Below are 15,003 nucleotides of genomic sequence, written 5' to 3'. Positions count from 1 at the left end.
GTCTCTGACAGCACTTCTACTTTGAAGAGAAAATTGTGTAAATTGCCAGTTATTATATTTTTTAATAAATAAGTCTTGACTCTGTTTCTTCCCCACCCCTCTGCAATACTGTTCAACAACCATACTTTCAGTGGGACCATTTCTATTACAGAGTGATTGAGCTCTGATTTACACATCAATTACCCAACTTCATGGAGATTTTCATGCTCCCCTAGCTGACATCAATGAAGCATAACTGCGTAAGTGCTTTATTTCATCCCAGTTTTTGATAACTCAGACTGATAACTAATCATATTGAAAGACAATGTGCTATGATACAGGAAACAATAAATGCTCCCCTATGAAACCTCATCTATTCTTTATATGCTTACTATCCAGGAGCTTATCTCTGCCATCCATTCCCCCAGAATCGTTCCTTCCAAATTCATGTTCAGGAAAGGTTTGGGGCTGCATAGGACTAAAACCAGGAGAAAACTGAGGTAAAAAGAACATTTTCTAGGTGCTTGGTACATGTGAGAATAGCTAAAAAGAATGAGGGATATCAAAAATATTAGCCAAACCCTTAGCTTACATTTCCATAATTCATCCAGGGGTCTCTTGGGCATTATTTTCTTTGGGGGCTTTAATCTTCTATATTCTCTATTAAAAGTGCTACAGGAATGGCATTGTTTTTAATGCAAATTGTGAAAAGATTTAGCTCTTGTGGATAGATAACCAGTGACCATCTCAAGTGTTTCTTTGCAGAACTGTTGAACATCAAAGACAGAATATTCTATATTTTAAAATAAATCATTTATCTTGAAGTGCACTGATAGATATGTTCTGTGCTAGATACTCTCAGTAACTATTCATGCTATGAAAAGGAAGACAACATTAAAGTAAACATTAAATATGAAAGATTCTAGGAACTTGTAAAGCTATTTTTGCTATGTCTTGGTTTGTCTCTGTCAAGTCGGAAAATTACCAGGACAAAGATGTAAGCTCAGTGGTGATAAACAGAGGAAGAAGAATTTTGCTATTTTAAGTGTGGTAGTGCTTGTATTGTTTATCATTAGTGAAACAAAGACTTCAGATCAGCAGGGAAGCTACATTAAGTTGGCCATATTTCTGCCTAAATATCAGATTTTGAAATTCCTCTCATTTACCTAATACATTTTATGACCTGCTATGAAATTTAAGACCTGAGGCTGTTTTTTCTTTTTTTCATTTGGAATAAATGCATTTAAATGCCACTGTTTATACTGGGAGAATCTGCATAGATAAAGGAAGACAGTTTTTCTTTCTTTTGTATAGAGCTGTGGTACTCTGATTTTACATGAAATCAGTGGAGTTATGGTGAGATAAAACTGGAGTTATGTGGAGGTGAATTCCAGTTGTAATGTATTTGTTAGAAGTAGTCTTTCCCCTAGTTTGATTGCCAGGTGAAATGCTTTTTGCCTTGTGCTTTTAAGTTACATTGAAGAATTGCAGGGGTGTGGAAAAGCAAGTATGTATTTGAAGCATGAGTGCTATCCTCATTGAGCATATCCTCCTTGACCTGAGTTGGATTTCTCCTGTAAGTTACATATACTCATGAGTGGGTTTTGATTTGGCATGTGTAATACCTTGTGCAGGCATATGAGTTAGTTTTTGAGGAAGCCCAGTTTCTGAGTTTACTTCTCCAACTTCCTGACTTGTGGGCAAAGTAAAAACTATGAAGCAACAACCTTGGGAAAGGACTTTCAGTTCTCAAATCCATATCATTTTATATCCACTGTGTCTTAGTTTAGACACTTGTGTTTATATTTTGCTTCTACAAATAACAAACATTTCAGTTTGAGAACTTCTTTCATCATTTAGGCATATCTGATATTTTATGGGGGGTGGACCTAGGACAGGGAAATATTTGATTTGATGTAGTGTGCATTTTTCTGAATTGAGATGTTATTGAGAACAGCAACTGCTGCTTCCTTAAACTGTGGATAAATGCTGACTTTTTTGAATGTCATTAATTTATTCTCATGGATCTATTCTGTCACTGCTATAAAGCCTCTCTGCTCCTGCTTTTTTATTGATTCTTTCCCTATTGGGCTCTTGTTGTTTTGACTGAATCAACAGAACCGTGTTCTGTTCTCATTTGTGATTTGTCTGCAACATGCAAGATGTTTGATCATTTTTCTCTGCTACTTTTTCTTAATATCACAGAGACTACTCCTTCAAACTTGTCTGGTCTGACTTCTTTCTTCTGCTCCTTCTCCAGTCTTTCAGGCTCTTTGCTAGTCTTCTGTGCTTTGGGAGACTTCTGTGGCTTTAGTTAGCACAGCTTTGAAAATAAACCCCAAACTCTAGGGCTCAGCCTTTAGTTGTTGGTGTCATTTCATCAGCTTTCTTTTAACTCTTCCCTATAACCTCTTACTTCGTTGAAGTCTGTCCTAAAAGTTTTTTTTCCTCCAGATCTTTTGCACCACATCCTCTCACTTTTACTACAGATGACAGCACTGTGCTTTCCAATGCCCCAAATTTTATTCTCCTTCTAGCTCTCTTTTTCTAGCCAGCGCTCATCTGACTTTCATCTCTTATGGCCAGATCCACATTTTTAGCTTCTACTCCAAAACTTATGTGTGTGTCTGTTATCTTTTGCCTTGATATAACCTCCTTCTGCCTCAGCCACCTCCTCTTCTCTGTTCTCCAGGGACTGGGATGGATTGTCCCTCCAGCCATCGTGAGCTGCAGTAGGGGTGAGGCTGCAGCTCTGCTGTCCTTGCTGACACCCTGCAGGCTCACACAGGCTGAGCGCCTGGCCTGTCACAGGGCAGCAGCTCCCACTGTCCCCACACTGTGCCTGTAGCTGAGGAGAATGGCAAATGGATGTGTGCTGCTCTGATTGTAAAGCATTAAATATCCACTGCTGCTATTCAAAATGCATTTTGCCCCTGTGTTAGCATACCAAAACAACATTACAGTTGTAGTTGCTATTCTTTCTGCCATATCCACCACACTGGTAATTTGTAGGTTGGTGGTCTCATGTGCTCTTGTACTATTCTTACTGCTCACCATTCCTGATCTTCTCAGATTTATATACAGGCTTCCCCATTCAAATTCAATTATTAGTCTATAAGTGGTAACCAAACAGTAAAGCTCACGTATTTAAACAGCATTGTCATATAATAGTTGTGTCTAGGGAGCTGCCCTCTTGGATATAGTGAATATTGTGGCCTACAGTTGTTTTCTTCTCTATCTCTTTTTATAAAATGTTTACAAAAGCCTGTATTGTCATATCCTGCTCTCCTGGCTTTAGAGGAGTCATGAAGTATTTCTCATACAAGTGAGACAAACTGAACTCTGATGTTCCTCACAGTATCTGACTATAGTTTTCACTGACACCTTCACCACTAATCGCATATCTGTATTTCACAGAACATTAGTTAAGCTAAAAATTAAACATAAGTCCCAGAGATTGCATTGTGGCTGAATTAAGAATTTCTGGAGAGCATCCCATTAGGTTCTCAGTGCACTGCAGCCTTAAGATCTAATCAGCATTTCTCTTTGAATTACACAGAACCCAAATAAGTTGTTATCCTAATCTGTGTAGGATCTTACAATATTTGACTTCCTGTAGCCACAATCAGCACCGTGTCAAGCACTGTCATAGCAGAAGTACATTTGCAGAGAAATAAACCAAGTAATGGACTTGACAGGATGAACAACCACTTCCTTTTGCATAGATACTTTGCACAGTTAAGGCTGCCCTGTGACTCTGCCAGTAGGAAGTTCAAAATGCAGCTTTAATTTTTTTTTTCTTTTTTTTTTTTTTTGTTATCACAAGAAACTATGAGAGTGAGATTTGGATTGAAGTAGAGGTAACAATTTACTTAGGGTTTTGCTTATGTTGTAACATGGGTTCTCACAGTTTTGTAGTCAGTAAACATTGTTGGGGTCTAGAGCTTGAGGTGTGCCTTTGTATTCGTGTCTTGGGTGGCGGAAATATAAATCATAAACACAATAAAAGATAAATACTTCACTGTGTTGTGTTGGAAAATACTGTATTTTCAAACTTTTAATGTTAACATTCTAAACACAGTGTTAAGTTAATGTCTTTTAAGGTGATTATGCCACTTTGAATTATGCCAGTGCTGTTTTCTTAGTTTTTGGAGTTGTGGTTTTGTAATGTGTCATAAAGCATATCTTAGTAGTCTTAGGGTCTTTTCTGCTTTTTCTCACATAAAATATGGCATAATGCCTCACTTGGTTTCCTAAATACTTTGCATGCTTGTGACCTGAGCTGGCTTTTAGATAACAAAATGCTGTAACCTCACATGAGGGGTGAAATGTGTTGTGTACTGTACTCTGTGATCTCTGTGTTCAGTGGCCAGATTGTTTGATTTGAATGTGCCTGGGATTTCACCCTGAAACTCCAGGCCGTGGAAGCCATTGGGAAGCTGCAAAATGCAGCTCTAACTTACATGAATAATTCTTTCTGAAGTGAATGCTGGCAGTCCTGGCATGGCAATGCTTCCATAGCAAACACTGCATATGCAGGATATAAAATCTTGCTTAGAGTAGATCTGTGAGACTGGGTTTATAACTGCACCATGACCTGATCTTGCTGAAGAGTCACGCAATCTGTGGGCCAAGCTGCCTGAGAAATCTCTGGGAAGATCCCCCACAAGAGGGATAAATAGAGTGTGTTCCTACTGCTCCTGGGCTGGATTATTTCTGGGTCAACCCCACCCCCTACTCCAGCAAAGCTGTGGGGAGAGATGGAATCAGACTTGGCCTCATCTTTGGGTACCAGTTTGGGAAACAGCTTGCATTCACCCACTCCTGTATTTATGGATTATAATCTTGATTTAGGACTTGAAAGGAATTCCCCCCTTCGAAAGGAATTCCCCCCTTCACCTTTTTGTGAACAGTTTGCTTGTGATTTACAGTGTTGCATTAGCAATGTGGTCATGTGTAGAATAGAAAAGTGACTGTCCTTACAACAGCTTCCCTTCTGTCTCCTTCAGGAGCCCAGCAAACAGTACTCTGCAAAAATACAGCATTGATTATAACAGTGTTCTGGAGCTTGCTCTTGGTGTTTGTGATGTCAGTGCATCAGGAGGTGTTATAAACAATTAAATTAAATAAAACAAAATATGGCATATTTTCAGCCTTCTAATTTGTAGAAGGAAAATGTGGATGGCAATCATTCAGTTCAGCCTATGTAGGTGGCTTTGCATTCAGTTTACAAGCCATAATCAAGCCTTATTCAGTCCAAGTCTGAGTGGTCTTGAATTGCTTAAACCAATTATTAATTCATATTTTTATTTAGAAATCTTATTGTGGCATGTCTTTCTTTTTTTCTTTCCTTGCCTGTATAAAAACAAGTGTATAAGTGTAAGGCTACATGGAGTCATCAGGCAACAGACATATGCTTTCCTGTGCTCACCACGGGGCTTGCAGGTTCAAACGCAACCTGCCTGAATCATAAGAACTTTAATTGAGTAGATAAAGAGGTCCTCATAATTATAAACTGCAGTAGGTATAACAAGAGGCTAAATACATAGCTGTGGTTTTAATTAGCTGGTGCTTCAAATTAGTAATTGTGGTTTCACTCAGAAATCAGTGACTTTATACACTGTTAAAGCCTCATCACTGTGCAGTTCATTCCTCATTATATCTCTCGGTGTGAAGCTTTCAATACAATATCATGCTGAGCTAAAAAGGCAAAAGTTGTAGATATTTGGTTATCTTCCAAGTGCAGCGGAGCTCTGTGGAGATTTAATTCATTCTCACCAGAGATAGGAGAATTAACTGTTCTTTGTTACAGCTGGAATATGTGTGTTTGTATGTAAGCATCTGTACATCCAGGCTGTGTGTGGATGTGTGCATGTATGGCCAGGATCTATTGGGGAGATGGTGCTTACTGCAGATACCATCAGGGCATGCACTGAATCCGCTATTCAAATTGTCATCTGGAATTCGGGAGCTAATTAACTGACACAAAGCAGAGCCAAAAGCCTCGTAACAAATCAAATGCAGGTTGAAGGCATAGAGGTGTCCCTTAATGCTTGTCACATGAGAGGCTGTCAGTGCAAGTTGAAGTATGCATCTTTTCCTTTCCTCTTTCCTTTGCTATTTTTCCCTCTCCTTCAGGGTTTTAATTATATCTCTTCCCTCAGAGGAGCAGGAGGTAGTTTGCAGAGCCAAGAGACCCAAGTACTTCAGTGTTATTCAGGGGAGAAGTGAATGTGGTCTCTCAGCCTGTCATCTAGGTCTGGCAGGTGCACAAAGCAAGCTGACACACAGATAAGTGCCACTCACCATTGCTACAGCGAGATGCTAGATCCTTTTCTGTGTTTGTGTGTAGAATTATCTGATACTGGAATCAACTATCCTAAAATCTTTTCCGGCAGCTTGCTTCTACAAAACACTTCTTAACCTCTCCTTGACATCTACAATGAGGCCATACATAAATTTTAACAAGAGGTGGGACAGAATTAGGTGGTCTAAATCACACGAGGCTGAACTGGAGCCTTGGGATGGATGTTCAGAGTAATGGATTTGTAGATGTCGCTGTTCTTCCTAGCCTTCACATTTGCTTTCCCTGCACAGACCCATGCTTTGTGTGTTTGTGTGCAGGTGCACGTGTTTACAGGCTGCTAGTACAAGGATGTCAAAATGTATTTTATTGTTTTGCATAATACTCTGTTAATTTGTAAACAGTATTTTCATTGTTTCATTGAAACACTATCCATTTTAGAAGTGTACTGACTGCGCTACTGCCCAATTTTACGTAGTTTTATGATTCCAGATTTAAATTTGGGAAAATTATTCAGAGGCTGTTTCTTTCAGAATTGTCCTCAGAAGTTGCATTGTTTCTGATGTTTTGTTTCTATTACTGATAGTAATAAACATGTAACAAAATTATGGGGAAAATAATGTGTTGTCATTTTTGTCTTTCCCCAGTCACTATGAGCAAGACCGGAGTGCACTTAAGCGGAAGGAATGGGAGAGAAGAAATCAGGAAGTCCAGCAAGATGAAGATCTCTTTGCTTCAGGTTTTAACCTCTTTGGGGAGCCCTACAAGGTAAATTACATTGTTACCTTTTGCATTTTCAGAATGTCTTACACAAATACAAATAAAGCTTCTGATCACCTCTAAGAAATGGAAGTATTGCATCTGCCTTGGTACTTACACTCTTGAATACGCTGATTATCCAAATCAGCACATGGCAGCAGAGCAAACTGAATGTGTTGCCCTCGTTGCATTGGCAGAATCAGGAGTTTTGGTTACAGTCCAGTTCAAGATTTCTTACTCTTAACACACAACAAAATCCTGCAGTAGAAGTGTGTGCAGCTGGTATTTCTACAAGTGGTTTGTACCTACAAAGCTTAAATAACTTCTTTCACTTTTAGGAAGAAAATATATCTGAGTTTTAAAAACCAATGTCCTCTCTATAAATAACGAGTCCATAATCTTTTTTTGTGCAATCATAACCATCCAAAGCAGTCTTTTGGGAGACTGAATCTTTGGGGAGCATAACAAGGATATGAAAGGGATTTTTGTTACAAGTCTTATTCTCTCTAAGGAGCTTTGCTGCATGAGATTTTCATCACCAAGGGATGTCCCCCTTTATGATTTCTTCTGCTTTGATTTTCAATAAGACATTCCCTAAAGAATTCATCAGAATGTAAATTTCCATATCTCTTTCTCCTCCCAGTCAGTGACATCCATTGAAAGGCCACCACTTCATCTTTCCATTTTACATTGTTAGCAGCTGTAAGGGAAGATGTGGACTCTTTGAAAATCACCCAAAAAGGAGGAGAAAAGACTACCATTACTATCACATGGTGTCTAATAATTATAGGCCATGAAAGTGTGATGGGTGCACTTGACTCCTGGCTGTACTTTGCTTCAGGCAGGCTGAGGAGCAACAGACCTTTCTTTCTTGGCATGAATTTGCCAGCTCAAAAGCCACTGGCTCATGTTCAAGAGAGTGAAGATGTCTTGACAAATATTTCCAAAGGTGGTTTTAAAACCCTGAACTGGAAGATAACCAAAGTACAGAGCAAGATATCAGAGCTGAAGTGAAGACATCTATCTTGTCTATTGTATTGATTAGCAGCCAACTACTTTACTCTGTAAATATTGTCACCAGGATGAGCCCAATTTGATCTCTCCCTGAAGTGCTGCACTGCACCCCAGGTGACCCTCTGCCTCTCAGGGGGAAATATTCCTTCCTTACCCAAGGCTGAGATCCCTTACCTGTGACATACGCTTGGTAAGTGGCTGATACCATGCTGAATGAATCCTATGGAACATTACCAGTCCATGTAGCTACTCAATATTATTGTAAATATTATATGGATAATTCCATTAGACTAATGCAAGTGGCTATTTGGATTTCAGGAGGTAGACCAGTATTCAAGACACTGCAAAATTTTGTGGCAAGAATGAAAATCATATATCACCAATATCTATTGTGTAATAAGAATGACAATATCTGATTTTAGATCTATTTAGTGTGTGTGTGTATTTTCACCAAATGTACAGAGAGCATGTGGTTTCTTTACAAAAACTGAATGACTAAAAAGCCAAAAATTATCTTGATGGTCTTTCTGGGCAAATTTTTTTAAGTTGCTTTTCACCTACTTGGCAGAGAGTTTGTAAACTTAGTGTAAGCAAAATATAATACAATACAACCCTAAGAAAGCATGATAATTATAAATTGTGAAAGATAAAAATTGAGAGAAAATTGTATGCATACAAAAGTAGTTAAATCTTCAGTGGTTAAATCAATCTTAAATTTGAAAAAATGGGTAGAAGCAAAACTAAATAGGAAAGCTAGGTTTTGCCTTCACTTTACACTAGGAGAAAAAAAGGGATGAAGTGATAGACCACTGTTTCCTTTTTAAGTTCTGCATTGCTAAGACCCAGCCACAGCAAAGTTTCCTATGCACTAATAAAAGCTGAATCTAACTCTTAGTGGATATGTAGTGCTTTTTATTCTTAAGTAAGAGCAAAATTAAATTCAGGGGTTTGTTTTCATTCATTCTAAAATGAGATGAAGAGACCCTGATGCGAGAACAAATATCCTGCACGTGCAGTTTGAATTTCTTCTCTGTTTTGAGATGACCAGATGTTTCTGTGTTTATGAGACTTAAGGCCTTGCACAAGAAGCTGCACTTGTCTCTTCTGGTCACACTCAGTGGGAGCAGAGTGAGATAAATCACTGCCCAGCAAAGTGCTGTGGCCTGTGATGGGCACAGCCTCCACGTCCTCACTGGGCTGGCTCTGCTGCTGAGCATCAGCTCGTGGTACAGCTGGTACATTGCTGAAAGGTCTGAGGGTGGGAGCTGACATGGAGACTACAGTGACAAGGAGAAGGTTGTGAATAGCAGGTTTCAGGAAATAGGAAACATCTCTTTTTATTTCTTTTGTTCCCAGACCTAGTGTCCTTACTTGTTTATCATTCCTTCCTCATTTGCTTCAACAGTATCCAGAGGAGGGAGTAGGTAGGGTCAGGGTAGGGCAAACCACCGCTGCTGTTTCTGAAATTTTAAAGACTGAACAACTGGCAGCTGTTTTAAGACTGCACTAAGAAAATGATATTAAAAGTTGCATTAAAAGAGAAAGGTGCTCAGATTTTCTCATGGAGCCTCCTGCCATTGTGTATCCTGAGATGTGTGGAGTATCTGCCTTCATCTGTCATCTCTCTGCTCTAGCTGTTACAATCTCTTTCTTTCCCTCTGTCAAATAAAACGTGGGTGTTCATTACAGTTTTGGACAAATGCGTGTTTCTACATTGATTCTTTGTAGTTTATGTATGTGTGCACTTACATGAAAAGAGATACTTATTTCTGTGGGTGTATAAAATGCATTTTTCCATGCTTGTTAAAAGATAAATGTCTCCTTTTGAAGCTCCACTGTCTCACGTGGGAAAACAACACCTTTGACAATGTGATGACATCCAGCATTATTTTTGAGAGGTCAGGCAGTAAGGGTTGTGTTGCTCTTTAATGCAAGTGGGTTGCAGGTCCTGCCTTCGAACCCTGGTGCAACCTGTTCATGCTGGATTTTGCAGAAGGGATCAGAGAAGGGGCTGCAGTGTAACAGCAACAGACATTTGAAAAAGCACTGTTGGAGCTTTCCTGAGAGAAGCTGTAATTTTACTACTGAATTGTTGATACCTTTTAATGTTTTGAATTACTCACAGATGAGTATTTTAAAAGAAAACAGTAGGAGTATTTTTGTTACTTTTGAAAGGAATTGCCTCAGAAGAGTTCAACTTGAGAAAGAGAACCTAATGGGCAGTGTTTCCATTGTGGAGCCTTTGGTGAATATTAAATCATTTATCTTTTTCAGGTAAAGCCCCTCCATGCTTTGCAAGCTTAGCTTATAAAAGATCTCAGCTTCTAATCCATGGAGGTTATTTTAGCTATGAGGCATAAGGAAGTGAATGAATTATGAAACCTCAAGTTTCACACAAATTTTCAAAAAACACTTGTAAATGGGGCCTATAAGTTTGAGTGTATTAGTTCTTTTCTTTGTAAAACCATAATGCAATAGCTAGCTAGCAAATTAGTCTTCCAGTAGGATTCTATTATAGATAGCTTTTGAAAGAAATAGAAGCAAATACAGGAAGATGTGCATTTCCTAAATTAACAGAAGCCTAGAATGCGGGGGAATGCTACTAGCCATGAGTCATAAACCAGGCATATAATTTATGCCTTGGAATACTCAAAATGCTGCATTTCCTTGATAGCAACAAAATTGTGATTCAGCATGCTATTCAAAAAATAAGGCATACAGAGGTTTTCTTTAGGAAATCAGCCAATTATCCAGCATATGAAGGTAGAAATTGTCCCCAGTCTGGAAGTAACAAAGAGCAAGCAGAAATTATGACTGGATTTTGTGTTTCTCGTGCTTGTATCTGGGCTTGTCAAGAATCCTGTGCTTCTTGTGAGAGCCTGGAATTTGTTGTGTAAATAAAGTAAAAACATTAATGTTTTGCCTTATGTCTTAAGTGGAGATGGAACAGTGCACTACATTCCTGAGCTCGTTCAGACTGTGATATGACGCCTAAGTCTGATTTTAGCGTGTGTGCTCTAATTTTATTTAAATGTAAGCTGAATTACCATTAATAATGTTTTTTTTGCTTTGCAGTCTGGTCCAAAGGCCACTGAAAAGAATAATTATCCTTCCATTGACTTCAGTAACCATTGGATATGAGCTGTAGTGTACTTAAAATACACTTAAGAATGTTTAGAATAATTTCATCTCCATGGTTTTCAGTAAATATATTTTTATTAATGTTCCCTCTAAAATGCTATGAATAATAACAATACCTAACATTTATACAATGACTTCTATCTACAGGATGTGAACATTAGGCATAAAATAGAGTTAATATCAAGCAAAGTTATATTTATCATCATGTGACATGTAAAAGAAAATACATTGAGAGAATTAGATACATCCAACATAAAATTATAGAAAATATCTACTTTCAGGTTAAAACATTTTCTCTGTGAGGATCTAGACAAGAGCCATTTAGTGTGCTGGGATGTTGAAGTGTTACAGTTATGATATGTTGTCAGTACCTTTTTCTTTTAACTTTTACTTTCTGGAAAGTAAGCTAAATGCTCCCTGGAAGTGTAGCTGAACCACAGAGGTGAAGGCTGGTGGTCAGGTTTTTTTTTGGTACTGGTATTTCCCATGTTCTATCCCGTAAGGAGTTAAAGTGTTTGGGCAGGGAGGAAACAGGACAAGTATGTAAGTGTTTAGACTTCGAATCATAATTCCTGCTGGGCCCTTAAGCACAATGGAATCTCCTTGTTTTAAATTTGGGGGTTGAACAGAGAAAGGCTGGTTTTGGCTGCTGCCCAAACAGCTCATTGTGCAACTCAGTTGAAGGAGACTGCTCATATACAAAGAGCTTATTCTTGGCTTAGCTAGAATATAATTTTTGCCACTAAAATGACCAACCTAGGGACTTAGTGAATTAAAGTGATTCGTGGTTCTCCACAACTGGGATTATTAACTGTATCAGTTAGGAGCAGTGGCAAAATATATAGAAATGGGGACAACATTGAACAGTTAATTTTTAAATCACTGCCTCAGTGCAGTGCTAATATATGTTACAATCCCTGAGAATGAGCAAAAGGAAATTTGCATTTATTATCTACTTTTTTAAGCATTTTTTATGGCACATTCAGTACTCTGCTCATCCTCTGACTACTTCAGCAGTGTCTACTGTAAGTAGATATTTCAGGAGAAATCCATGCATGAATTTTTTTCATCACTCAAACTTCTCTTTAATACTTGAGGAAAATGGGATCAGGTTCATAGTAGGATCCCTCACCAAAGAACTGTGACACTCTAACCAAGCACAAGCTCCTACTGCTGATTTTCCCCATCTTTATGGCCTGGTGTTAAGGCTCCATTGGATTGTGGCACTACTTGTTTTATTGAGTAAAAAAACCCTCCAAACAGAAGTAGAGTTGGCTGTATCATGACATAACTTTGTCATTTAATTCCAGACTGTAGAGCTGAACCATCTGCTTGAACAGGATCTGTAGTTCAGCTTTGTTTTTATCCTTTGAGTCTTGTAAAGCCATGAGCATGGGGAATAAGGTGTTCTGGTTCTCTGCTGGTCACTTCAATGACAGAAAGGTCAGTAGGAAAGCTGCTGCTTTGCGTCCATGTGGGGTGAGTTAGAACAGGAAGAGAGAGGAAATCAGCTGTGTATTAATTATAGCTTCCAGCTTATTTGTCCAGTTTTTTACAAGAGAAAGGGAAAAGGAAAAAGAAACTTAATGCTTCAAAAGGAAAAGTATAATAGCAGTGAAACAAATATGAGTCAGTATTTATTTAATAATTACTGGAAATCAAAGAAAAGCAGGATTAAGAAATACAACTAGCCTGCAGACAGCAGAAGAATCCCAATGTTTAAGAATGTGGCAATCATGTCTGTTTATGTTCTATGAGAAAATATTTTTGAATGATCCTTTAGTTGAACCTACCATAGCATGTGGTAGAAGCTTTTTCTTCTCTGGATTCAGATTAGATACTTCAGGTCAAACTCTACTTTTTATGGAAAAGTAATTGAAGTTAAACTGGAGTGAAGAGTTTGGTGTTATTACAGACTACCCAGCTTCTATTTATGGCAGAACTGTGGGTCAAGGGGCTGATAGAGCAATAACGTACTTTTATCAACTGTGAGATTGCAATTCAAATGCTCAGTAGCCAGTAATTGTGCATTCGTGTTTTGAACGATTTGAAATGTACAAGCCAAACGTCTCTGACATAAACCCAGCTTATTTTGCGCCTAACATCCATAACTGATGCAATTTAAACACTTCTCTGAGAGCATATTTAAGAAAATGGGAAGCAGTAGACAAGTGTTACTGATGCAAGCCCGTTTCAAGAGATTCTTTGAACACAGTTATTGATAGGTTTTTCTTACATAACATATGCAAAATGTAATTGAAATTTAATTAAATGTCAGCATGACACCATTAAACAGCTAACATTTGCCATCTTCTAAGACAACTGTTCTGAGCAGTAACTTGTAAATCAGGAATTTACTCACGCTTTTCATGTCTTTTTTTTTTTTTTTAATATTTTAGACAAATAAAGGCGACGCCCTTGCAAACCGTGTCCAGAACACATTGGGAAATTATGATGAGATGAAGGATCTGTTAACCAACCACTCCAACCAGAGCCACCTTGTAGGAATCCCAAAGAATTCTGTCCCACAGACACCCATTGACAAAAATGAGCAGAACTTTTTCCCAGAACCGAGGAATAGGATGATCCCATCTCATCAGATTAGTGGCAACTCATCAACGTCAATGCCTCCGCCTTCTTCATTGTCATCTAATTCTACTTTGCTGCACAGCCACCAGAGCAGCAGGAAGTCGAGGACAGACTGGTCACGCAGTGGTCACAACTCCAGTGGGGCCCAGCCAAGCCAGCCCAGTGGTCAGCAGAGTCGGACAAAGCACAGCTCTTCTCATGACCAGTCACAGGGCAGGTATGAAGATCTCTACAATTGCCAGAGTGAGCAGCATAAAAGTGGGGGAACTGAGGAAGCAAGTGCTATGGCAACATCTTCACATTCAAGGAGGCACACTCATGCAAAGTCAGCACCTGGAGAGCACACTTACAAAGAAAACAGTCATTCGAAGTCACCCACAGAGCTTGAGTTTGTAGGCCATGGTCCTGGATCTCCACTTCCTTCCACTTCTTTGTTAACTGCAAACAATGGTCTTTCAACTCAGAATTTCCCACCAGGACTTCACTGTAAAAACAGCATGGTCCAGCAAAAGCCTACAGCCTATGTCAGGCCTATGGATGGTCAGGACCAGGTACCCAATGACTCACCTGAACTGAAACCCCCAATAGAAATTGAGAGTGGATATGGAAATCAGTCCTTTGGAGCACTGCTGGAAGGAAAAGTGAACACACCTAGTTCGAAGAACAAAGTACCAAAGCTCAACATTCCTCCTGTTAGTGAAGTAAGTGGTTTAAAATATCTTCTCTCTAGTACTGCTTGAGTATTACATTCACTAACTATTTTTCTCTGGAAATATGCAGTTGCATTACTGGAACAAACAATACAGTGTATTCCTTTTTCTAAAATGTGCATGGCTTCTTTCGTTGGTTTGTTATGATAGTCCCAGTAGCAATATTTAATGTAGTTTTGAAAGCACATTTTGGAATACTAACATTTCTTGTTTATGATTAATATTAAAAGCCTAGATCTCTGTTGGGTGTAATATATGTGTACCAGCTACACTGGCTCTGGACAGGGAACTCTAATATCTCAGTTCATCTGCAATTTTCACTCTTGACTTCTCAGTTAGTAGGTAGTTTGATAGACAGATTGCTATTTTAAATTCTAAGGAAAAATGGCAGTGTTCAAATTTCAGTGGCACTAAACAGTTCTGCCAGTAAGGAGTTTATTTGCAGAGTTTGCTAAATTCCTTTTTTTCTTTTTATTGGGATTAATATGACTTATTTTGTGAATAATG

General features: G+C 38.6%; 1 protein-coding gene across 6 annotated transcripts in view; it reads left to right on the top strand.

Moving 5' to 3' along the window:
• AFF2 (ALF transcription elongation factor 2) overlaps positions 1 to 15,003 on the top strand; it is a 332,557-nt gene that overhangs the window by 78,076 nt on the left and 239,478 nt on the right. For all 6 annotated transcript variants that reach the window (XM_012573138.5, XM_030272689.4, XM_072929172.1 and 3 more), the window contains exons 2-3: positions 6,931 to 7,051; positions 13,597 to 14,487. In XM_012573138.5, the coding sequence (XP_012428592.4) occupies positions 6,931 to 7,051; positions 13,597 to 14,487 (1,012 nt within the window). The remainder of the gene's footprint in view (positions 1 to 6,930; positions 7,052 to 13,596; positions 14,488 to 15,003) is intronic.

Source organism: Taeniopygia guttata, chromosome 4A (genome assembly GCF_048771995.1).
Source record: "Taeniopygia guttata chromosome 4A, bTaeGut7.mat, whole genome shotgun sequence".
Classification (NCBI taxonomy): domain Eukaryota; kingdom Metazoa; phylum Chordata; class Aves; order Passeriformes; family Estrildidae; genus Taeniopygia; species Taeniopygia guttata.
This window is presented reverse-complemented; position numbering and strand designations above follow the sequence as displayed.